The 17,608-nt window shown below is 28.4% G+C and overlaps 1 protein-coding gene across 4 annotated transcripts; it reads right to left on the bottom strand.

Moving 5' to 3' along the window:
• Nucleotides 1-738: 738 nt before the first annotated feature.
• Nucleotides 739-3,977, bottom strand: LOC140832873 (AT-hook motif nuclear-localized protein 27-like). 4 transcript variants are annotated; one of them, XR_012118173.1, is made up of 3 exons: nt 2,262-3,977; nt 2,024-2,132; nt 739-1,404 (listed from the first exon to the last, which is right to left on the bottom strand). XR_012118173.1 is itself a non-coding variant. In XM_073197138.1 (2 exons), the coding sequence occupies exon 1, from the start codon at nt 3,253-3,255 to the stop codon at nt 2,410-2,412; it is 846 nt and encodes a 281-aa protein (XP_073053239.1). In that variant the 5' UTR covers nt 3,256-3,977; the 3' UTR covers nt 1,906-2,319; nt 2,402-2,409. The 4 variants fall into 4 exon arrangements, 1 of the variants encoding a protein (XP_073053239.1); XR_012118175.1 differs by lacking the exon at nt 739-1,404 and having other exon boundaries at nt 1,906-2,132; nt 2,262-2,319; nt 2,402-3,977; XR_012118174.1 differs by lacking the exon at nt 739-1,404 and having other exon boundaries at nt 1,906-2,132; nt 2,359-3,977.
• Nucleotides 3,978-17,608: the final 13,631 nt, after the last annotated feature.

The raw sequence follows: 17,608 nt of genomic DNA, 5'->3' as shown, positions 1-17,608 counted from the left end.
TGATCTTGATCGAAACTTTGGTCAAAGTTCATCTTAAAAAATGATCATCTCTAACTGTACTTGATTGTTTTCAAAATACATGAGAATATCATTTTTTTGTAAAAAAAAAATATTTTGCTAACTAATCTTTATTTGTGAGGACGAAATACGATTTTTTTATTTTATTTTATTATAAACCACAGGTTCGGTTGGTGCAAGATTTTGGTAAATGAGGGGGCAAAATACAAATTTCTGAATATCCCCAGGAAGATGGGATGGGATTGATTTGTGTGGATAGCATTAAAGAAGAAAGTAAAAGGAATGAGTCAGAAGTGGCAATGTACATTGAAACGTGTGCCACTCATTAACACTACACAAACATTACTATGGAACTAAAAAGTTCTGGTCCTCTTTCTACATACCCTCTTCAACCCTAAACCACCCCCACCCATATATACATATATGGAGATAGATAATCTACGTTAAGAAACTGCAAAACGATAAATTTCACATAGAACAATAACCTCAGATTGAACCTAAAAGAGATCATTAGACGCTGAGTCTACTGTCGACCACACATGTATAGATAAATATCTACTATTATATGTAATCGTAAAACAACACCCTAACGGCGAGATCTCATTTCATACTACAAAACACTTTTCTTGTTCCATCTATGGCGTTTTGCTTTTACCCGAGGTTCTGAATCAATCTTGTTGTCACTTTTCTTGTTCCATCTATGGCGTTTTGCTTTTACCCGAGGTTCTGAATCAATCTTGTTGTTCAAGGGCAATTAGACGAAGATAATCATGCCATGTTGTAGGATATCTTCTAGATATGGATTTTTAACGAACATGAGTATTATTCTTTTTCAAGAAGAGACGTGTATTAAAAAAATAGACCTCATGGAAAAAACAATTGTGTTACAATGTGTGTGAAGGTATATTAAGGTCCATTTTTCTAAAAAGATATGAGATTCAATAAAAAAAATTCAACTAAAAAGAAAGTAGGAATGCCATATCTAATCAATATGCGCAAGAATAATCAATAATCGTATCACGACTATAACCTAATTACTTGGAGGCTATTTTCATATTTGTATAATGTTTGTTATTTTCGAAAACAATAATAAATTTCTTCTATAAAAATATGGAATTTATGTCTAATAAATAAACAATGCATTCGAATCCATTGGTGTTGTAAGGTACATAAATTATAGTGGTAATTATATAACCATCAGTTATATGTAAGTGGAACATCTTCCCAGCCAGCGGCGTAAACCGGAACATCTTCCCAGCCAGCGGCGTAAACCGATTATTCGAAAATAGTCGTATTTTGTATCCCTATCTTGTCATGGAGGATTCCCAGTCCATATAATCCAATTCATTCTCTAATGACATTGAATTTGCTTCACAAACAGGTTTACTATAACAATGAAAGTTAAGGGTTGATGAGATGCTACCCTTATACCATCAGTATCCTAATCGTGTATCCAACCGTTCATATCTTAACATATGAGCAACATTAACGGATATCGTTAATTAATGTGGTAAAACATACGTCATTAGATCAACTGTTATGATAGTGTAGCTTGAATTGAACCAATTTTAAGTATCATGGAGAGATATCGGTCTCAGACATCTCACATTTGATGATTGAACTAATCATACAGGGAGAGCAAGCAAAACTTTGATCTAGTTAGTTTTACTATCTTTTGTCGAGGGTTTTCAAATTATCCAATGCTATTTTCAATTATCAAATATTCTAAACATAGAAACACAGTTCTTGGAATTTTCAAATGAAACATTCATGAATGGAACAAGAAGACACATATAATATAGATATATAGATGACCATATGAATGGATATATATATATATATATATATATATATATATATATATATATATGAAAACACACATAAATACATGAAATAAGAATCTGAAAAGGCAAGTTGAGTCCTACAAATGACCAAATTTACGAGTGCGGAATGTAAAAGATCGATTTTGCTTGGATACTACAAAAGAGACCTCTGATTAACTGACCTTGGAAATGTAATGGCTTCAGATTTTTAATTCTTGTGCTGCTGGCTGCCATTGATGGCTCATCTTTCTTCTCTCTTTACACTTAAAAATGGAAAAACCAGACTGAGACCTGACATAAAATCCAGCTTCAGCTTCACAAAAGAAAATGTCAATTTGCAATCACAGCATCTAGTGTAAAATTTGTAGTACAAGAAGGTGCAGTAAATTGATGAAGTTTGGAAGAAATCCCTTAAATTACATGTGATCCTCGCTTAATTTCTGGCATTTCTAAGCTGCTACTGTACTGATACGGAAACCTGAGAAAAAGAGAACAATGAAGCTAGCTAGCTAATCACCCGATATTGAATCGACATTTCTTTCAAGAGTTTTAAAGATGACCGTGTTAATCAAAAGGGTGGCCTCGCCGAGCTTTCGCTACCCCAGCCGAATAGATTCACGGAAAATGGGTAATTTGCGCCGGCCGCGGGGGCAGCTGAGGCGCTGAAAAAGGAGCTACCACCGCCTCCAGCGGCGGTGCCACCCTCACTGACATGACCACCGGCTGTAACACCGGATGACTGGGATGCATCGGGCTGAGACTGGGCGACTGTGGCGGGGGCCGCAGCGTCCTCTTCTTCTTCCAAAGGTAGACGTTCAAACACCGCATTTGCAAACGAAGTTGCTATCAGAACAACTGGGCCCGAAGCTAACAACGGCCCCACCACACTCCCTCCAACAACTTGTCCCTGGCCACCAGACAAGAATATGGATAGCCCACCAGCACCTGGCGGAGCAGGCGGCGGAAGTACCGTACCGGAAATCGAGAGAATCTCGAAACGGCCTTGAAGCGTCACCACGCTCCCCGCCGGAGATGCTGGCTGGCGCAGGGTCACATTAGACACTGTCCCACTGCCGCTGAGGATGCAAACCCCACGCCCCCTTTTTCTGGCATAAACAGACACGCTCTCCACAACGTCGTTGCCAGCACAGACTTCCAGAACGTGGGACCGGAGAGCATTGGGGCTATCACGCGTGACGAACACAGGAGGCTTGGGCTTGTTCTTGGAACCAGGCGGCCTGCCGCGAGGGCGGCGGTTGACGGTGGGAGTACCCCCGGAGCTAGTGGTGACCACAGCGTCCGGATATTTTTCAGGCGAAGAGGGTTGGATTTCCGAAGCAAGATTTTGCTGAGAAGGGTTTTGGTGCAGGTGGAGATCTGGGGCCAAGAGATGATGCTCGTAATTACCCGCCATTAATCCCACATCTGTATTCCTCTCCCACCAATTGTTTGCCAGCTCTGAATCTTTCTATCTTTCACCAGAGGTCAAATTGAACACGGAATTGAAAACGTAACCCTTTGTGCTGTTTCCGCACTCTACTTATCACACAAGAACAGAAGATTGGATGAACTTATTACATCAGAGCAGAAGCGAAAGGGGCATCGAACAAAAGATCCAAAGTGGAGAAAGCAAGTACTATTGACTAGAATCCAAGAACTGATTAGACAGCATCAGTCACAGTACTATTTCTATAATAGCTACTAAATCTCAACGCTGCTTCGTAAAGGATCAAATTCCAATCCCCACTTGCGCAACAAGCTTCGGACACGATAAAAAAAATCTCACTTCAAATCCCTCCCATTATACAATGAACCTTGTTTTATCTTTTTTATCCTGGATGCTCTTAACAGATCCAGCAGAAAACTAGCGTAGCTTCGATCTTTCTTCAAAATATACCGACACCAAGAAGAAAATCTAACTAGCTGGGCCTGCAGAAGCTATATATATCTGTGATTAAGATGGCGAAGTTTCTTGAATTTGGTAATAAATGAAGAGACAAAGAAAAGGGAGCCGGAAGAACGATATATTCTGAGCTGACGGTGGTGAAATGCCCTAGGAGGTGGAGATTAAGCAGAAGCAATGAACAAAAACAAAGTGACAACAAAATAAAAAATGAGGATAATTTGAGGGGAGAATGCAAGGGAATTCCACTTTTATATATATATATATATATATATATATATATATATATATATATATATATATATATATATATTATTTTAAAAAAAAATTCTTAAGAAATCTATTCACAATATTTTTCTCTCAGATAGAGTCTCACTTTATATTAATTTATATAGATTTGACCATTTTATTATTAAAAAATATATTGTTAATTATTTTCATATGATTAAACAATATATATATATATATAATTAGTTGCTAATATTATTTCCAGTCATTTCAACTATTTAAAAAAATATTCTTCTCAGATAATTAAACACTGTTTTCTTTTTTAGAAAGATAAAACTAGTTTCTGCATCTAACTAAAAAATATTTTTAACTCCAAATCTTTACCCGTTGATTTATATCTAAAATAAAAAAAAAAAGTTCATTTTTTCCCAAAAGCATATATTCCTTCCCTCCATATATTTAGAATTATATATGTTTTCAAATATATTAAAAATGCAAAGAAAAATATTATTTTACTCTTGTTTTATGAGTTTTTTAATATGATATAAAAATTTGTTAGATATAAGTATTTAATGAATAAGACTAAATTGACGAAAAATATAGAGAAAATATTATTAAATATAGATAGCTATCATATACTTGGGTCAGATAAAAAAAATATGATTTTTATATTTGAGACAGATGGACTCATGGACAAAACAAACGCATGAAAGAAGGAAGAATCGACAAGTATTACTGAATCAAGAACATGATATTTTTTGTTAGAATTAATGCAAACCATAGTGAAGCTAGGCCCAAATCGATGGAAAAAATTTGCGTGAGACGGTTTCACAGGTCGTATGTTATGAGACGAATGTCTTATTTGGGTCATCCATGAAAAAGTATTATTTTTTATGCTAAGAGAATTACTTTTTATAATGGGTCTCATGTAAGACCGTCTCATGGATCTTAATCTTTGAGACAGGTCAACTCTACTAATATTCACAATAAAAAGTAATACTCTAAGCATAAAAACTAATACTTTTTCATAGATGACCCAAATAAGATATATGTTTCACAAATACGACCCGTGAAACAGTCGCATATAAGTTTTTGCCTGATTTTTATTGTGTATATCAATCTATAGTCTTAATTAATTACTTTATAATTTTTGTTCCATTTTAGTCATTTTTTTTATGGAACGACAGTCATATCATCGAAAATGATGACGTGACACAAAAAAAAAATTGATGTTTCATGGAAAAAAAAACTTATGTACTATATTTGAGTATTTACTTAATTTAACATGTAAGCGTCACTTACCTGAAACAAGACTTATTTCGGAAGTGCTGGTGACTTGCAAATTAGGTTAGGTTCCAACTTCAATCTTGCACACATATACTGAAGAAATCCATGCCTACAAATTCTGACTTAGTTCACACTTGGAAATAATTCCATCGTGCCTGTTTCCTCACGCCACCAACTTTTTCACAAAAATACAAATTCTGATCGCTATATCTAATCCTTTCTATTCATGTAATTTGGGTCAAAGTTCATCCGGAAGCTCAAATTGAATCATCAAACTAGGTGCACACGATCAAATTAAATAAAAGAGATGACAAAATGATTTATGCCCTTCAAGCTGTCCCGTCCCCGTGACATAAAATATGTGAGTTGAATTGATAATTTTTCGATCCATCAAATAGGCTGATATTCAATTTACCAGCATAATTTTTATTGTGGGTTGATTTAAACATATTTCAAGTATGTTTTGCATTGTTTAGGTTAAAACATGAGTTTTAATGAGAAGCAACTCATTGTGGATTTAGGTTTTTATCATACTTATTTGGAAATATTTGTGTATCACTTTTGTGTTTGCAACTTTTTTTGAAAATATGGTAGATGAGGTAAATTTGTTTAAAATCCTCGTAACTTAAATTTGTATTCAGTCTCTGTCAGAAAAATGGTGTGTTTATACTCGCTAATCCACAACAAAATATGTTTGTACTTCCTGAGCCCACATGTTTTTTATCAGATAAAAATCAGTACAAAATATTAAAAATATTATACTAATATATGATATTTAAGTACTAAATGTTTCAGATATGATACTAATATATGATTTTGGAGTATTCAAACATGTATAACAAATACTAGTATCAATGACATATTTTTCTTTCCGGATTAAAAAATCGGTGCAAAACATTTAAATATGGTATTTGAGTACCAATTGTTTCAGATATGGTACTACATATGATTTTTGAATAACCAAACATGTGATTATACTCAAAAATATAATATGTTATATTATATCTAAAATTGTTAGTAGACAAACATCATATATTAGTACTGTATTTTCAATGTTTTGTACCTATTTCATTCGAAAATACTCAATAATACCAATATTTGATATATATATATATATATATATATATATATGTTTGGATATTCAAAATTCATATATTAATATCATATCTGAAATAATTGGTACTCAAATATCATAATTAATATCAGATTTTGTTATATTTTATATCAATTTTTATCTTTAAAAAAAAAAAACTTGTGAGTTTAGAGAGTTCAAACACATTTTTTTCTATACCCAAATATTTTTTTTAAAGATTTTTTTAGTGATTTACCGTGATAGATGGGCTAACGGTAGTTTGTCCCATCCCCACCACAAATAATAAATAGTGCGGGCAAAGATGTAACACGCTATGGGACCACGTGGACATTGTCAGTACGTCGGAACTTGATCCAAAAAGACTAAAACCTATCTTTTTTTCTTTCTTTTTTCTTTTATCTATATATTTACATTTTTTAAAATAACTAATAAATAAATAAATATCTTATCGTTATTCTTTATTTTAACTCCAAACCCAGTATAATTTAAAAAATTATAATCCATTTATTTAAGTTATACTTACATTTTTTTTGGAATGGACAAATTAAAGTTTTATTATTATTACAAATACAACGTGATATATATATATATATATATATAACAAATTAAAGTTTTATTATTATTACAAGTACAACTTGATATATATATATATATATATATATATATATATATATATATTTATATATATATTTATATAAATATCACGTTGTATTTGTAATAATAATAAAACTTTAATTTGTCCATTCCAAAAAAAATGTGTGTGTGTATATATATATATATATATATATATATAATGGACTGAGGTGGTATCATTATTTTATATATAACTAGGTTTTTTGATTATTACATGTATTAATAAAGTTATTTTTAAAAAATGTCATTTTATAATTAGATATTATAGTGATGGGAACGTGTTAGATTTGACAATAAATTATCATTGATGTGTTCGAAAGAGAATTTGATACATATGCTTTCAAAAAACAATAAATATTTTATGGATATAATATAATATAATATAAAAATATATATGGGTTCTTATTTATATTATATAGTACTGTATAGCTGCTATATAAATCTAAAACATTTTTTTAAAAAAATTATATTAGATTAACCCTATCAAGATTTTGTCGTTGGATCATAAATTTATTGAATGGAATTAAATTTACTCTATTTTATCCGCATTCTCTACAAAATATCTAACTAATTATTTCAGAATGATATATCATTCGATAAAAAATGTGATATTATTCGATAAAATCGAGTAATATAAATAAATAAAAGTTATTTACACTGAATTGATGCCTAATACTTTTATACATCTATAGATGTGTGTGTAAAGTAATGCGGTAGTCATTTTGAACCAGAATTCTTGCCTAACCCAAACAACGACTTTCCCCATTCAATTATTAGTTCAAACTAGTATTTCACTCTTGAAATGTAAGAAGTTTTATTTTGCATAATTAATGATTAAATTAGTAAGTATTAGTGTTTGAATAATTGTTTAAAATTATTGACTACTATAATTAATATATTTAAATTTTATCAATTATTATATCAAAATATTTATGTCATTTAATATAACACTCAAATAATGATAACAATATTTAGTCGTTAAATTGATTTCTTTATCTTGATTAAGTGAAACTGTACTTAATAAAAAGAATAGAAAAAATATTTCAAAATTCATATATTATTTTTTTTTATCAAAATTTTAAATAATAAATAAATATTTTTCACAAAATTCAATTTTTTAAATATTTTTTTGATGAATAAATTTTGATTAAAAATGTAATTATTTTTTGGACGTGGTAAAAATATTTATATTAAATTTCTATTACGATAAATATTTTAATGTTTTATTAGATACATAATAATAATAATAATAATAATAATAATAATAATAATAATAATAATAATAATAATAATAATAGTTTACAGACCTTATTTTAAAAATTGAAAATTGTTAATATTATATAGAAGCTTTTATATTATATTTAGTATGATAGAAAATAATAGTTATAAAATATATAAAAGTAACATACAATTTAAAAAAATAATCGAAATAAATCGAACGATATAATCTAATTTATATTTTGAAGAAACCTCATATTTAAATTTGAATTTTAAAAAATAAATCGAAAAAATTCACATTTAATAAGTATTTATTTTCTATGCAGGTAGATCGTATCAATGAACTAATCAGAGTTCAAACGCCAAATATTTTTTTAATGATATATCTCACTGGTAATGCTGAACATTGCACCCATTTTTTATTTTTATTTTGATCAAAAATTAATTGTTTGAACGTGATGCAGAAACCAGATTGAATAATTTATGCGGTTTATAATAACAATTAAATATATCATAGTAACACAAAATCATATCCCAAATTACATGAATTAATATAATAAATGTAAACATTTAAAATTCGTTTATATTTTAAATGAAATTCAGTTTTAATTTGAATAAAGAAAATAAAAAAGATATAATTCATAAATTACATATGAATTGATATAAAAATAAATTAAATTCAAATTTAAACGAATTGACGTAATCAATGAAATCAATAATTGAAATTTATATTTTCAAATGTCTTCGATTCATATTTGAATTTTTTAAAAAGAAAATAGATAATTTTATATAAAAAAAAATATCAATAAAAATTATATAATATTAAATATTTTCAATCATTTATCGATTTAAAAAAATCCGACAATTATGTTGCCTCCAAAACAGCTCCTCCCCATCCACACAAATTTCTCGCCACCAATTTTTATATTCTCATACTATATATTATAGTTTAATATGAATTGATCCAAATATAATATATTTTTTTAGTAAAATAATAACAACAATTTAATATGATATGTACCCGACATGGAACTGCTCGATATGGAGGGCAGTCCCACAAACAATGGAAATAATAAATTGATCCCACATAAATCATATCCACTATTAAGATGTGTTTGTTAATTTTCTCAAAAAGTAATCTTCACTCTATAATTTTTGTGTGAGATATAATGAGACGAGGAGCACATGAAAGTTAATTTTGGAAAATATTTTATGTATTCAAACACGCATGTTCGAAACAAACAAAGTAAGATACAATGTTCAAAACTTTGATCAAACGCTGTGTTTAGGGCGACCAATTTCATGTGTTGGGTGCAAAAATTGCCTTTGTTGGGTAGAGCGATCGAACCGTGGTGCTTGAGCTGCTATGCGGTTTAAAATATTTGAGTTGCACCATTACCACCAGCTATAGCTTTTGGTAAAGCGACAAGTGCTCGATCCTACAATTGGTATCAGAGCCAAAGTCACGAGTTCGATTCTCATTTATTGGGAGGGAGATTGTCGGGTGCAATAATTGTCCTTGCTTGGTAGAGCGATTAAACAGTGGTGCGGTTTAAAAGATTTGAGTTGTACCATTACCACAAACTATAGCTTTTGGTAAAGTGGCAAGCGCTCGATCTTACATTATGTAAGCCACGTCGTTTACTTATGGGATCAAGACGGTGAATGTTTGAGACGATAAATTGAAATATAAGGATAACATTGTTGTTTTCAAATTCAAATATCGTAAAATCTGAGTCAAATACATGACGTTGAATCTGCTTGGTTTGTTCACTTCACGCAATTATGCGTTGGATTGATTTATACTAAATAGGAGGAAACACTAATTGTATTATCCATAAAGACATAAATCATCATGTAATGTAGTCCCACCTTTGATGTTTATACAAAAAAAAAAAAAATAGTACATGGCCATTTTCAAGAAATTTGCCATTGAAACAAAATGGCTAGAGGACAACCAAAAACAAGAAATATTAGAGAGATGGTGTAATGATTGATTGACCTTAAATGGAATGGTACCATGAATTTTACCCAAATACACAACGGATATACATGATGAATTTATGGGAATGGGGCCAATTCCAATAAATTCAAGAAATGGGACCAAATAATCCAACAAGTGGAACAACTGGTGATGTGCATAAATAAGTCCAACCAAAGATATCACATCTCAAAACTTTGAGTCATCTCAATATCCAATATTTGTTCCCACTTGTTCTAACAATATATATACATGTACCACACCCCCTCCCATGCCCCCAAAGTCATCTTTTCATTTTGCTTGTGATGGTGATGAACCCACATGCTTCAATCATGATGCTATCTCTTGCTTTTTTTGATTGAAAATTTTATATATTTTTTTTGGGTTTTAAAATTTAAATTATAACGAGTCATTAATATTTACTAGTGGATTAGGCACACGTATTATGTGTAACATAATATTATATATTTGAAATATTATTTAATCAATTTATAGAATGAATATTGGACATTTATAATTTGATAAGAATATTATAATTAATGTGTTCGTAAACATTGGTGTTTATGACAAATATCTTTTTGCTGTTAAACTTAATTTCAATAAAAATGTAATAATATTATGGTAGAAAAGAAAAGTTTTTTGTGTTAGCAATACTAACCGTAAACAACAGTTATATCATTGTGTGTCATATCCGTTATTTCCCACTTTTTTATTTAAATAATTTGAAATTTGAAAAAAAAAATATTTTTGAATTTAGAAGTTTTCAAATGCGTTGGTACGGTTAGCAGATTTATTTCATCCTACTCATATGGACATTGCTCACATGATAAGATGGATGACCAAAATTTGCCCATGCATATATAGGACCCACTTTTTTTTTTTGAAATTGTATGTGTGGTAAGATCTTACTCGTTGAAATGAAGTTAGGGTAGTGCCCATACAGGTAGGATCTCATCTACCCGGTTAGGGCTTCAATTTTTGGGAAAGATTTCAAACGTCGGATTTACGTGGTTGGAATTATTATACGTGATACTGAAAAAAAGGGTAACAAAAAAAAAAAATTGGTGTCCTCCTGAAACAATTTTTTTAACCCTTCTCAACTATTATAATATATATTTATTTGTGTGTGTGTGTGTGTGTGTGAAACATTTCTATGCACGATCTTGTGTCTCTTTTTTTCTTGCTTTAACATTTTCCTACTAGAAAATGGAAACATTTAGCTTTTTGAGGCTTGAATTTCGGAAAGGCGTTCTAATAAGTAACAGTAATTTTATATTGTAATTTAATGAATTTTATCAATAATTATCAAGGATTGCAAACGTTTCGAAATAGTTATCCTTCGATATCGAAAGTTATTTACTCGAATAATAATAATAATAATAATAATAATAATAATAATAATAATAATAATAATAATAATAATAATAAATCGAAAGTTATTAAATGATTTTTAAAATCAAATCCTCCAGCTAAATAAAATCAATCTATCCAAATCTAAAACGCATCCAAAAAATCCATGCATGTTCTTGAGTTTCAAAATGATATTTTTCTTCGTGCTAGAATCGCTGCTTTTTGGATGTGCATTAGGTAAACTATAGGTGTGCAACGGTCGGTTTAATTTGATTTTGATAAATTTCGATTTGGTTTTTGGTTTCTCAAATGGCTAATCCGAAAACTAAGCCATTTAATTATTGTTTGGTTGGATTTTTTTAATCTCGATTTGGTTAATTCAATTGGTTTTGATGGTTTAATTAATAAAATCAAATAATAAATGAACTTATGTGTTTTAGAATAAATTATCACTAAAAATTCAACTTTTATTTTATAATATCTAAAATATCAAAGATCTGATAATTAAATAAATTAATTATTTAAAATAAATATAATAAAAATATAACAGCATAAATAAATATAGTAAAATGATTTAAAACATAAATTTAATATTTTGTACTACAGTTTATAATCTCTTGATGTATAAATATTATCTATTTTAACATACTATTTATACAAATTTCAAATATTTCAATATATATTATATATAAAACGGACAATTAGGTTTTTCTAGTTTTTAAAATTTAGAAACCGAATTCACCCGACCGAAAACCGAAATCACCCAAATTTTCTACTTTTTCGCTCTCTCAACATTTAACCTTGAGACATTCTCGTATGAGTTTTTGAAAGACAGTAAAAAAATACATTTTTTATGTCAAGTGTTACTTATCACTGCATGTATGGACCAGATCGATATATATCATAAACAAGTGACCAACTCAAACTAATAATAATCTAATAAATAAAAAATACTATCATTTGAAAACTAAGCAAAAGCAAAACTTCATCAACTTTAAAAATATCTTACCAACTCCTGAAAATATTTCAAGATTATTCCAAAATGTTAGAATTTGAAATATTTTAATTTCCAAAATTTATTACGACCTCCCAATCAAATTATAGTAAACATTTATGGGCGTGGAAGGAATTAATTTCATTTGTTTGCTTGACTACTGCCCTAATTCCAAATTAAATGGCATGTATGAATATGACTTCAAACATTGACTAATTAATCAATATGTTCGGTGTAATAATTGTCCCTGCTTGGTAGAGTGATCGAACCGTGGTGCTTGAGTTGCTGTGCAGTTTAAAAGATTTGAATTGCACCATTACTACTAACTATAGCTTTTGGTAAAGCAGCAAGCGTTCGGTCCAACACGATCAAATAACATTATATTATCCAAAAAAAATTATGATTACATTTTAATTTAATATTATATTATTCATGTCAAAAGTAAGCACAAAATGAGTATTCTATCTACTTACACAAATTTATTTTAAAATATTTTACAATGATTAGTTATATGGTGTCACGTTCGTGACATGGCAAACATTTATATTTATATATAATTAATTATAAACAATATTTTATCTATGCCTTACACGGATTCGGGTAGTTATATTTGCAATCCGTACATTTAACTTTTTAAGAATTTAGGGGGAAAAGTAAATATTTAATTATAGAAAATATTAATATTGATTACAAAATATCGTTTTAATTAAATTAATTTATAAGATTTTCACGTGGTGATGGAAAATATATTGATGGAATCACTTGTATCACTTAAACTTTTAGGTTGAAATTTGGTATATATTTTTCGATATTTTTTAAATATAAAATTTTGAATATGAATATATTTATTTTGTTGCTGATATTTTAAGCCACCGGACAAATTATATTGGTTAGATCATATGGGCTCACGGATCGGCCCGTACACCTTGGGCTCAATATATTATATTTGTACATACGTGTGTATATATTTGGGCTCACGGATCGGTCCAAATAATATAGCACTCCTTGGGCTTTGTGCACTTGTTAGATATCCTTACAAGACCAATTTGTGATTGAAAACCCAAAAAAAAAAAAAAACATTTTAAGTTATGATAAAATCAAACGACATATATAACTCTTGGTTTGTCGATTTTTGAGTAAAGTGATGAACATGAAAATTTATATACTTTATTTTTATCTCTCTATAGAATCAATAATTACTCAATTTTGAGTTTGTGTGAGAGATATACTCGAAATAATTACTCAATTTTTAATCTCTGATTCAAAATTTGTCTTTGAAATATGATTTGTATATCATTGTCTTAGCTTTTCAACGCATACTAAATAGTTCTATTTCAATAATCGAGTTGAGAAATATGGTCAAAATACCAGAATTGCTCAAGTTTAGTCGTTTGCTGTATCTGTATCCTCCAGCTCGATCTTGCAGAGTCCGATTAGCATATATAACATCTGAAATAACCTAGATGATCTGAAATAAGAATTTCTAGATAATTGAGCTTTCTTTCCAACCGTTTTGTCTGCTGGTCATTTGGATTATGGTTTCAGCTCGAAATGCTGGCTTGATATTGCGACCATCAGTTTGCCTAGATAACATCCAAATTAATCGAGCTGGTATGCATATGACTTGTATCTTTTTGAGTTTTCTATTTAGCCGTTTTGGTTTATAATCATTTTGATCAATGAGTTAAGATATCAACAAAAAACTTCAGCTTGACAAATTTTCAACTTGGCCACAGTTTAGTTTCAGTTTCTCAAAAATCCCAAATTGACACCTAACACCTACATACTTGAACGAATATATTAGAAATACAATAACAAAGTTTGTTATTATCAAAATCAGGATTGTTAGCATTTTCGCAACCTAAACAATATCCCTGAAGTATCATGATTTTATAATGTTAATGTCTTTAAAGTAGAAAATATGATTTTATATTGAAAAAAAATCATGATTAAGATCTAATATAAAATTTAACATATTGATCATCTAAAGAGATTCATGAAAAATATCTAATATAAGATCTAGTATATTAAGAATCCAAAGAAATCCATGATTAAGATATTATATGAGATATAATATCTATAAATATTATCAAAAGATATATGTAGGATTGAGAATTGACGATTTACCAAAAGTTATAGCGGTTGGTAAAGATGCAAATCTAATATTTTCAATCGTACAACAGTTCAAGTACTACGTTTCGATTGCTTTACCAAACAGAGACAATTATTGCACATTAACATTCTATCTCCCAGTAATTGCATTACTTACAATCAATGAGAATCGAATCCATGAATTTGGCTCCGATATCAATAGTAAGATCGAGCGGTTACCGTTTTACCAAAAATTATAATTGGCAATAATTGTGCAACTATAATATTTTCACTCATATAACAACTCAAACAACACGTTTCCATTGTTCGACAAAAAAGACGCAATTATTTTACCCAAACAATATAGATGTAATGTAAAAGTGTATCAATAAACAACATTGATCAAAATATGCAAGATTTGTTGATATTCATGAAGAATATTAATATAAGATCCAAGATTTAACAATATTGTTGAGTAATAATGATTTAATGTCTTTTTAATTAAGTGATTTTTTGGATCTTATAAATAGAAAAATTCATTACAATTTATTAAATAATATCAATATCAATCTAAAATATCAATTGGAAAAAAAAGTAAATATTGAATTGATATCAACGTTTATATTGAATAACAATTATTATGGTAGTCTATGCAGGATGATAGTAGTGGGCTTATTTATGAAAATTTTGAGTCATTTTATTTATTTTATTATTTAACCAATTTGATTTGATTTATTGCTTGGCTTTCTTGTTTTCTGCTCCAGCATGCTTTGAGATTTTATGGTGAATTAGCATATTTATCTAATTTTTGAAAAATTAAAGCATGCGTTTTGTCTTGAATCGCATAAATTATTTTGATGACATAAAATAATTTATAAATTTTGTGAATATATTCTGTCAATAAATTTCATGAAATATTTGTATTAAATTATTTTGTTCAATAGTTCGCGAGTTGTCCACAAGTCTTAATATTTTATTAATATATTATAATTATATATTAAATATATATACATTTCGTGCTTGCAGACGTTTCGGTCTTTCGAATCTTCAATGTCGAAACTTACTACTGAATAATAGTTCGAATAGTTCACGAATAGGTTTGAAATTTTCAAGTCGAACTTTAGCAAAAAAATTTAAAAAAATCAAGCTTCAAATTGAGATCGAACGTGAATATACTTAATTCGAATCAAATGCGTACCTTAAATTTTTACTAATATTTATCGCAATTCGATTCGTTTACACTATTAGGACATCCGCAAGGGTAGGTTGTTATAACACCCACCAACTCATCAAAAATCGTGGGGTCTACTACCACATACTTATTATAACAATATATTTCTTTAACTCGCATTTTTTTTAACATTAAAACTCATTAGTCATGAGTCTCACCGTTCACTCCATCATGTTAAAATTTTTAAATATTAAATAAATATTTTTTAAAATATTTAAATCATTATTATTCTAATTTTTAAAAATGGTCTTACTTTTTAATAAAATAAAAACAATATTATTGTTATTTAAATATTTTAATTAAATAAAATAGATGTTCTAAAGAAATACCATGACAGAAGAATTATTTAAACAAGACATGAACACGATTATTTAAAATTACAATATAATTAAAAAAACATAAAAATAAAAAACCCAAAAATGTCCAAAAGAATCCTAAAATAATAATAATAATAATAAAAATAAGAGAGAGAGGGTGGTAAATGGATATTAGTTATATGTACAAACATGTTGGACGACACTGGTCCCGACGTCCCAATCACATTTGGACAGAGCATCTAACATTTCCGACGTTGGAAACCAACCAAACCAAATTTATTAATTTCATGTATGCCAAATCAAATCGTCCATATTTCATTATGTATGGTCCAAAATTCAGCCATGTGAATCCAGCCACGTTTTCTATTTTAAGAAAAAAACAGCTACGTCTTCTTCCACAATAGTAGTATTTTATCCATGAGATGATACATCGATTATTATTTTATATAATTAATTATTAAAATCGATAAATGTTAGCATTTTAAATTTTTTTGATACAATATAAGAATGTATTTAAATTTTAGATATTATTATAAAAAAATTATTATATCAAAATACTTATATCATTTTAGCAATACTTAAACGAGAATAACAACTTTATATCATTAAATTTACTTCTTTGTCTTTATTAAGTGAAACTGTTAATAATAAAAAATAATAATATATTTAAAAAATCATTTATTATTTTGTCTAAAATTTCGATTAAAAATTAAAGTATTTTTGAAAATATGTTAAAAAAATATTTATATTGAAGTCTTAATTAAGATAAATAATAATAATAATAATAATAATTTACAAACAATGAATATACAAAAATTTAAGAGACATAAAAAGTTATAATACGTAATATTATATAAAAAATAATAATAATTGAATAAATAAAAATAACATAATACTCAAAAGCATAATCAAAATTAAATAAAATGATATAACTAATACAGACCTTAAATATAATTAGGAACATCAAATTCAAATTTGAATTTTAAAAACCAAATTTTCAAAACTTCACATTTAATTACACATTTATTTCATATTTGTTTAAAATATTTAATGTAATAGATGAATACATTAATATTAATAATTATTTTTTATATAATTTTTTTTTGTGAGCACTTTCCATGCAAAAAATTGTATTTATATATATAGATGTTTAATGAATAAAATAGAGAAATCACAAAAAAAAAAAAAAAGAGTTCAAAAAATATCAATTGGGATATGTAAATATTAAAATAATAATAACAGGGGACCTTTAATGGGTCATTAAGATTGAAATCTAAAAAATATTTACACAGATTTCAAGAAAAAACCAACGCCGTAATATAAAATTTTAATTTCCAAGAATGTTCAACAAAGGATCCTACAAACAATACAAGTTTGCGCACCGTCGATGAATTTAGACCAATTTGGATTCGAGTCATCATATAAGATGCATGGGCGAAAA

Source organism: Primulina eburnea, chromosome 5, assembly GCF_022965805.1.
Source record: "Primulina eburnea isolate SZY01 chromosome 5, ASM2296580v1, whole genome shotgun sequence".
Lineage (NCBI taxonomy): Eukaryota > Viridiplantae > Streptophyta > Magnoliopsida > Lamiales > Gesneriaceae > Primulina > Primulina eburnea.
Note: the sequence above shows the minus strand (reverse complement) of the source record. Positions and strands in the feature narration are given on the sequence as shown.